Source organism: Netta rufina (assembly GCF_964035555.1).
Source record: "Netta rufina genome assembly, chromosome: 12".
NCBI classification, from domain to species: domain Eukaryota; kingdom Metazoa; phylum Chordata; class Aves; order Anseriformes; family Anatidae; genus Netta; species Netta rufina.
The window spans coordinates 14124863-14134108 of NC_140135.1; the positions used below are offsets into that span (position 1 = coordinate 14124863).

General features: G+C 43.3%; 1 protein-coding gene across 1 annotated transcript in view; it reads right to left on the bottom strand.

Annotated features, from left to right (window-relative positions):
• GPC3 (glypican 3) overlaps window positions 1-9246 on the bottom strand; it is a gene marked incomplete at its 5' end in the record, with an annotated part of 147188 nt that overhangs the window by 132323 nt on the left and 5619 nt on the right. Inside the window, one exon of the mRNA XM_084294273.1 lies at window positions 6802-6963. Coding sequence (XP_084150399.1) covers window positions 6802-6963 — 162 coding nt within the window. The remainder of the gene's footprint in view (window positions 1-6801; window positions 6964-9246) is intronic.

Here is a 9246-nt window from a genome sequence, read left to right on the forward strand (position 1 = left end):
AGATGGGCAATGCCTCCCCTCCATCAGAAGATGAGCACCATCCCCTTACACAGCAGAAAAGCAGCAGCAGAGCTGGCAGAGGACAGTTCTCCAGTAGCAGAATAAAGGCCCACAGGCATCCAGGAATTCCCACACAAACCCTATATTGGGGACCCCCAAGCCCAGACACCAAGTGCCAAGAACTGCTAAAGCAGCACGTAGGCAATTATATGAAAAGCCCCCGTTAACCTCCAAGCCTCATTTCACTGAAAAGAAGAAGAGTGTCAGCAGTATTTGATTGCAGGGGAATTAAAGAGAGGTAGGGCATGGGAAAGCTATCTCATACCACATGCAACTGCCCAGGTCCTCCACAGGCTGCAGCCTTCCAGTCACATCTTAGGCTCCAAACGAGCTCCTCGTGGGAGCAACCCCCAACCCAGCACACCCAGAGCTGGCAAGCTGTGCACCAATGCTGTGGTGGCATTTAGCTCCAGATAGCAAGAGGAGGAAAAAAAAAAAAAAAAAAAAAAAAGCAAAAACAAGCATCTCTCAAAATCTCCCTTCCCGGTACTGTGTGCTGTCATGCAATACTTCCAAACCCGTGGTTTATGCGGCTCAGGAGGGCAGTTTCATGCCCTAACTCCTGGATGATGGATTTTACAATTTGTTAAAGAAACTCATCAATCCTCAGCAGTCATTTTTAATGCCCAGAGCCTCCACAAACTTCTGCATTTTGCTGATCCCCTAATTTCAAATCATTTGAAACTGCTGTTACTATTACTGCTTTGCTCCTAAAGCTAAGCATTATAGCACACTTCAGACTTCTAGCTTCGTATGGTAGTGTAATAAACAGATTAACTGTGATTTATGAACAATAAGTTCTGGTTATTTGAAAGGAAACATTACCTCCATAGACCAATACTGACAACTGGAGATCTCATTATGCAGACAGCTCTTTCCTCTTTCCACCTACCTGTAATCACCAGCTCAGAACACTGTTATCAGCCAGGGAAACATATCACCATAGTTTTCTACTACAAACTTTGGGCTTCCAACGCATCTGGCAGGAGCTGCTGCCAATGGCACAATATTGTCCTGAACTGACCCAGTGAGACTATTCCTATTTTAAATGAATGTTGAATTTTTTATTTTTTTTAAACACTGCACAACAAATCAAGAGATTTTTCAAAGCACAGAAATGTTACAGTAGAGATGTAAAGCAGGATACATCAAGACCTCAGTTTGCAGAGGACTGAATAGGAACAGGAATTACGTGGTACAGAGATCTGTTTGTAATGCTTATTGACTCAAAGTCCAATTATAGTTTTAATATTCCCTCACAAAGATGCATTGATTCAAGTCCATTCTAAAATGTCAGCTTACTATTTTACAGACCCACAAGCAAAAGTTAGCATTTTCACATGCACTTTTCACAACACACCTGCAGCTACTGAGCTGACCACCCCCTAACATCACATTTGACTAAGAATCTTTTTTACTTTTATTAAACTATTCCAAATAAGACAAAAGCTCTGGTCAGCAGCAGTGGTACCAGTGGATCTTTCTAGGCGATTAACGTGCAATAGCTCCCACCACATAGCTGGTCTCTTCTCACCTAATTGATGCTGCACGCATCCTGGATTTACAAGTACAAGGCATAATTAGTAAAGATAAAAGTTGTTATATACTTAAACCTCTTTAAAAGAAGAAAAGAAATCTCAGCTCCCTCACCTTGACTCTAAAGTAGTAACAGCAGCTTGTGAAAAATGAAAAGCCTTGAAGGATTCGGAATAAGAAACTTGGAGAGACAATCGCTGATCTTTTATCTTCCAGACTTCAAGCAGAATCAAGTTCTTCAAAGAAAACCCAATAAAGCCCAGACATTTTCATCATAACAAAATAAATAATTCAGTCATACTTTAGAGAACTCCGACATTAGGATTGGCTATTTGATATATTTGTGGTTTAGGTGCCTCTAAACTGATTAAAGATAACCTGATAGAAGCTTGCAATGTCAGAATTGCCTTCATTCCTGACAGATATGAATGGATAGTGTAAATAACTATAAATAACCAAAATGGCTGCATTTATGCCTAATGGAGGATTTACAGCCTTCAGAGCTGCCTGGTAGCACTAAGAATTACAGCTCTGCCTTTATCCTCCTGCAGCACGAGAGGGGAGATGAATCGAAGTCCTCCTCACACCAGCTCCTCTGCCAGAACCACTAAGGGCTCAGCTCCAGAGGAAGGAGAAAAAAGAAGAAAAAAAAAGGATTCTCCTATGAATAAGAGAATACCATACAAATACAGGAAGGTTTACCCGTAGTGATTTGAGCAGCCTTCCTAGAAACTACTATGAAACAGGCATCCCAAAAGCCCCTCAAGTCTCCGTAGCCCCTGCAAGCTCTCCTTGTATATCCAACAGAGCTCTGTTTGGGTTCTAGTTCCCATTTTCAGAGGGTCACATACCATCATCTTGATAGGGAACAGAGCAAGTCTTAAGACTGCAAGCTTTCGTCAAGGGGGATTCAACCGCAGTATACTGGCCAATTTCCAGGCCAGGTAATTACACCCCCACGACCCCAGGTTCCCCTGCAGCCCACACACTGCCCCAGCAGCTCAGCAGCCCCACGGCACAGAGCTGGGAGCTGCCACGTGCTGCCCCACAGGAGCTATTTCAGAAGGAGGTGGAAGCAAGCCCTGCACCCACATAAGCAGCAGGGAGGCTAGATTCAGAGTCAGAAACAGGCATTTGGGGTATGCCAGGATTTACACCACTGCTACCCTGCTGGCTCCAGCAACCTCACGATCACTGTAAGGAGATGGCAGAGCAGGCACCAACACGCTCTGACAACCCAGAGTCTGCACCATGCAGACAGGCCCCTCCAGTATTTGACTAGTACCAACAGAAGAGGCTGCAGAAGGACAACATGAGATCCCGCTGCTAGCTTATTTAAGCAATCATTTAAAATAATGAAAGCAACGTTCCCCATGAGCACACCGCATTACTCCCACAGAAGCAGTCCCTAGAAATAGGAGCGCTAACTGCTGTGTGTCACGCTTACTGGATGGGGAAGATTACCAGCAAGTCCTACACAAAGCAATGGGTGCAGATGCTCCTCTTCCCTAGGGAGTCCTTCGGTGCTTAATAGTGCTGCATTCTTTACCATTTTAAAGAGTACTTTTTCCCTTGGACACAGAGCTAGGAGGAGTATGTTATGAAAGCTTCATTTGAGCAGCTGATATAGCTTTAACTTTCTGTTAACTATAGTGCAATAGTATCAATATGCAGGATGAGAATTCAAGTGACCACTCAAAAGAAAATTCCCAAACTTAGGAAGTCAGTCGCATTTAGGGCTTTTTTTTTTTTTTACCATTTTAATCATAAAATGGTGGCAGAGTCATAAATCCCTCCTCACCGAAAAGCCAAGATCTAAAGTCAGAGGATGTGGGAGAAAAGAATATTGTGGCTTGGCTCTTGCTGTTTGCCACAGCAAGTTTGTAGCATTGACTCCCTAATTAGTCAGGATGAGAACCCCAGAGCAACACTAAATGTCATTTTCAGGCAGTGACAAGAGCAAGTTCTGAGCTGATACAGCTCAGCTGCAGCTGCCATCATCTGAGACCCTGAGCCGGGAAGCATGCACACATGCAAAGAGCAGCATGGTTACACTGCATGAAAGCAAGAAAAAAAACCTGCCCACAGAGAAATCCTGGAGTAAGATTTAACTGCAGTCAAGGCAGCTACAATCAATTTTAACACTGTCAAACTCAGCAAGTTTCCAAAGGATTAAATCACTACGTAAATCATCTTCATAATTTTAAAAAATGCCTGTAAGATAAGACCAGGCACTAATTGTACCATTTAAATTTAGTGAAGGAAAGGTTTTTTGTTGGGATTTTTTCCTTCTTAACTGCAATAAAGAGGAAGCCCAAGGGTCTAAAACTAATAATCTAATAAACTTTGCTAAGTGAACATTGTAACAGATAGGCCTGGATGAGATTTTCAGTAAATGCCAGACAATTTCCCTTGATCTTTATCAACAGAGATGCAGCTCTAGCTCCAGCAGGAAGAAATTAAATTTAGTGCAAAATAATAACATCTGGGTGAGATTTTGTTTGTCAGACTAGCAGTCCCTTTAGATACCAGGCTAAAAATATTAAAATGAACTCTGAAGGGTTTTATGTTTGTGTTTTTAATATGAGTGGCTGGGATAGGTTTCCATACCAACATATTACTCCGCTCTACATGGCGGTGCAATTACCCATCCTCAGCGCAGGATGATCCCCCACAGACACTGGGGTCCAACGCTCCACAAGACACGCCAAGAGCTTGGAAGTTTTCTAGCCTGCAACCAGGTGTTCTTGACACCCACCTTGGTAAAGGGGGGAGAAAGCAAAGAGCACATGGGCAGAAGTCTGTCACATCCTACCGCATTGCCAGGTCCCTTAGCAATGTCCTAAGACCCATCCCATGCCATGAGCAGTGCCATGAAACATGAAATCTGACTGCCATACGTTGGGTCCAGAATATTTCTAAAGCTGAAACAGCTTCTGGCACAGCTGTCAAAGTACAAACAAGCAGCAAAAGATTCACCTATAAAAAAAAAAGAAAGCATTCTACAGACTTCAAGCCTCTACATTTAGAAGACGAAAGTACCCAATTGTAAGAGCCTAATGAATAGTCCCTTTCCAAACCCAAAACATTTGATACGATGTAATTGAAGTGAGCACAAGGGTTACAGTTAAAAATTCTTCTTCTACAATGGAATTACACAATGTATTTTTATTAGTCCTGATCTTCTTATTAGAAGAAGTGGTCAGAAATTCTTCAACTAAATGCTTTTCCCCAACCCCAGCAAAAAGAATGGTAATTCAGCAAAACAAGGCTTTTCAGATTAACATCAGCTCCAAAGCCCCTGCACAGGGACAGGACTTTCATGGCCAGGAATCACAGTAAATAATAATAAAAACCAAAGCAAGGGATTCAGCTCTTTTGAAAAGAAGCAGCAAGTTCAGAGGAACAGCACAAACAATAAAACAGAGTATCATTCTTATACACAAAAAAAGCCTCAAAAGTTGCAATGTATGTCAAGTGGTAGGGGAGGAGGTAAAGGCTTTCTATTCCAGACAACTTACCCCCTATTTCCAAGACTAGTCTACATTTCCAGTGTCTAAGAAACCAACCTCTCATTAGTTTTACCCCATCCTGTTTAGCAGAATTGAAATTTAATAGCCATTACATTAAGAAGAACTGAAAAAAAAATGCTGTTAACTTCCTCAGCAATTTATTTCATCTTATGTTGAAAGAAACACAGCAAAACAGACTGCACCAGTCAGGCATGGACCAGAACAGAGCTTTGCCATGATGCCACAGACTTAGCAGGCTTTGGGTCTTGCTGTTGGTGAGGTATGAATAAAAATAAGTCAGATTATCCTACAAAAACATCAGCATGAAGGAAAAAAACACACTTGATTGCTTGTGTCTTTTTTTAAATATAAGTAAAAATGCTATTAATATAGAGTGACGGAATCCCAATAGGAGAGCACTCAACAAACAAGCAATCATTTTACTGCACATTAACCATGGGTGGAATAACTCTTGCTTGCGTAAAGGCCACAGAAGTGATTACAGATTTAAGTAATACAAACTGGCATGTATCCAGAATAGCAAATAGTTGTTAAAGGTCAGTTTTGCTAAAAAGACAATACATCACCTTATTGTTAGGAGAAGAGAGGTGCTACTATACAACATGGCATGAGGTTACCAAGTGTTCAAACAGCCCATGTCAAACAAAACAAACCACACTTGTGAACATGGCAATCTCTTCCCCTTCACATGGAATAACCTTTTTTTTTTTTTGTGGCAGAGACCAATTAAGAAATACACAAAGTTTAGATGCTTACCAGGCATTACAGTGGGGTTAGAACCAGATGACATTACTGCAACATGGTAGAATCTGCAACTGCCAGAATCCTGCAAGATGATACTTGTGCAGATTGTTTAATTCTTCTAGAAGTGTGTTTCCATTTATTGTTAAGTTTGCACACAAAGTGGCTTGGTCTTCAGTTTTACACTTGCTGTTTCGACTACAGGAATATTTAGGACAAGCTCTGTAGAGCTGCCATACACCAAAACAGGTGTATTATTTATTGATAAAGGCAAGCTCTTTCATGCGCAGCAATGCCCACACCACAGCTTTGTCTTTTCAGAGGGGAAGGGGGTGGGTATACCTACACGGGACAGTCCTCCAACAGTACTGCCACTGCCCCCCTAGAGCAGCCCCTAGCAGAGAGAGAACCCAAACATCTCTCTCGTGGTGAAAGCACTCCAAAACCACACTGTGAGTGGTTTTACCTCTGCCTGGAGGATGTGGCTCAGGATACAGGACAGAGGAAACAGGCAGTATGCACAAACCTTGGGGAAGGTGGAAGAGGAGCATAGGACATGCTCCCAACAAGTCAATGGACTGCAACCAAGAGCAAGGGCTTTCACAGGCAGTAGCTTTGGCTCTGGGCTAGTGCTCAGCCACATGCCTGGGGATCCAAGCAGGCACAGGCAAGAAGGGCAGTGGAACAAACTTCAGGCAGCACAGAACCAAAATATAAATCTGTCTTTCCTTATAAGATGAGAAAGGCAAATCATTCCTGAAGATGAGGAAGAGATTTAATTTTTAACGTATAAGTATACATAATATATATACAAAAAATAAATATGAAGGGAAGACTTTCAGCCACATGGGCTTCTGATTGCCATGTGCTCAGGAAGAGGAGCAGAACTGCCTTCTCCTTCTGCACGTCTGGACCACCCCCGAGCACTCACCTTGGAAGACGGCAGCATTCTGGATGACAAGGAATTTCAGCTCCATGCTGGCAGACTGCAGGAGCTGCTCCATGTTCAGACGGGCTGCTGCCTGGTACTTCTCTTCCATCTTCCTGGAGCAGCACGAGGAGCCCTTTGGGATACATACTTGCAGATCTGATCCTAGAGACACAAACAAGTGTAAAAAACTTGCATGAGGAGGTAGAACTGTTGCAAGCATAGAGGAAACCTACTCCATGCATTGGTATCACTGCAATTACTGTTTGGGCAAACTGATGACATTTCTGGAATTTGTCCTGAGCAAGCAGCTCAGCCAAAGGAGAGGACTGATAAGACAGAGCCAGGACTGCTGGGCAATAGCTCCCGAGAGCTCGCTACACACACATGCCAACACAATGCTTGCTTTAGCTCCCATGTTCTCCATCCCCAGGTGTGCTGGTGCTGAGCCGAGCAATACAGAGCATTGCCCTGCTGCCTCCCATGTGCCCGGTAGTGCGTTGGCAAGGAGCTGCAGGCAGCCAGAAGAGATGGTGTGGTAGATGGAAAAAGGGGCCAGGGTTTGAAGCTGATTACAATGAATAGAGCAATACGTGTAGCCCAACATACAGACTATGCTTGCAATTTGCAGAGACTTTAAACAGCTAGCTGAAGACAAGTAACTGTATTATTTCCCTGTGATCTCCATCCTTTTGCATGTACAGCGCTACTAGTAACAATAGGGAGCCACAAGAATAATGATTTGCTTTGCTTTTTTTAGTACAGACTTTTAAGGTGTATGCAGCTGAGTCCTCTCACCAGTTTCCCTATCCAATCCTTCCTCCACTGCAAAAGGCAAAGCCCAGGGCTCACCGCTTCACTTTTTCCAGTCCCACTGCAGAGGGACCGACCCCAAGGCACATGCTGAGCCCTGAAACAGGCAGATGTGCAACTGCACGGCCATACGGGCAGTTCCTCTGACCAGCCACCAGCACTGAACAAGGGCAAGAGGACCTTCGCTTGCTCTTGCATCTCAAGCTGTGCCTCAAGGCACTGGTCAGCAGTGTTAACCCTTGTTTTTTGACATTCCCAAAATCCTTCCCAAAGCTGTCACTCCTGGAGGTAGGAAGAAAGATTAGCTTACATTTCAGGAAGAGTTGCTGCCTAATAGGTCATAAATAACTTCTAGGAAAAAAAAAAAAAAAAATCATCCTTTTGGTTCAGACACCAAGAGAAGATGAAGCAGGTGAGCTGTCAGAGCAGCAACAAAAAGTCACATTCGCAATCAACTTTCAGTAGTAAACGGTGGTCCTACAAACACAAACAGGGCAGCAAGCACTTATCAGAGCAAATTGCCCTCATTGTGCAAAAACACATTTAATTTGATGATGCTATTATAAAGCCAGACAGTAAGCAACAACACCATTAAAACACCAAGACACAACTATCTAGGGCCAGATAGCAGCAAGAACTTTTCATTTCACAGTCGTTGCCATCTAAATTGTAGCACACTCCAGGCATATCAGAGCAGCTCCCCATTAGGCTCAGCACTGACCAAAAATGGGGTTAGGAAACCACCCCCAAACCAAGCGACAGACAGCCCAGATGGGGCTGAATGTTCCATGCACACCTCAGCTCTTGCTCTGTCCTCCCCATTGCTACAGATTTTCTTCCTTAATAGAAGGCAGTTGAGCAAGTTCAGCAATTTACATCTTTGCTCTGGGAGGATTATGCATCCTTCCAGGTTTCCTTCTCCTTCCTACCTTAAGAGTCTTTTACCACATTCTCTCTAATTACTATAAAGTGTCAAAAGTCACTTTTCTAAGTGTACTTTAGAAGAACAGGATTAATATTAATGTCAGTTCAATCGTGTACCTCCTGAAGAAGAGTCATGCACAGTGCCAAGGGAAAACCAGCTGTCAGGGCTCACAGCAGAAACCCTCCTCCCTCTAGCCCCCATTCCTTCCTGTAACACAATCTAGTGGGGGGAGAGGAAAAAAAGAAAAAAAAAAAAGGAAAAAACACACAAAACTCTTCATCTGGAACACGCATTTCACATGTGGAAAGGAGCTTACAAGGACCAACACAAGACCAGCAGCTGCTGCAAAACAGCGCGTGGCAAAGGGGCAAAAGGATGCTGTAACCACACTGGGAGCCTCAACACCATCCCTACCACTGCCTCAGTTACCCCTTCTGCAAAATGGGACAACACAGCATCAATTTATTGATAAAACCCTTGCACAGAGACAGTGCTGCAGACATCTAGAGAGTTTGAGCTAACCTGCTCAAAAGGAGCATGGTGACAGGTATTTCCCACACTGAAAAAATAACAGAGCCCATAAAATCACGTGGCAGCAAGACACTGCATTAATGAAAGAAGTGGTTATATAACAGCAAGTTAAAGAGGTATTTTAAAACCAAATCTGAGTTAATTTACACCACAAAAAGGCTTAGCGTGGTTCCTTTAAC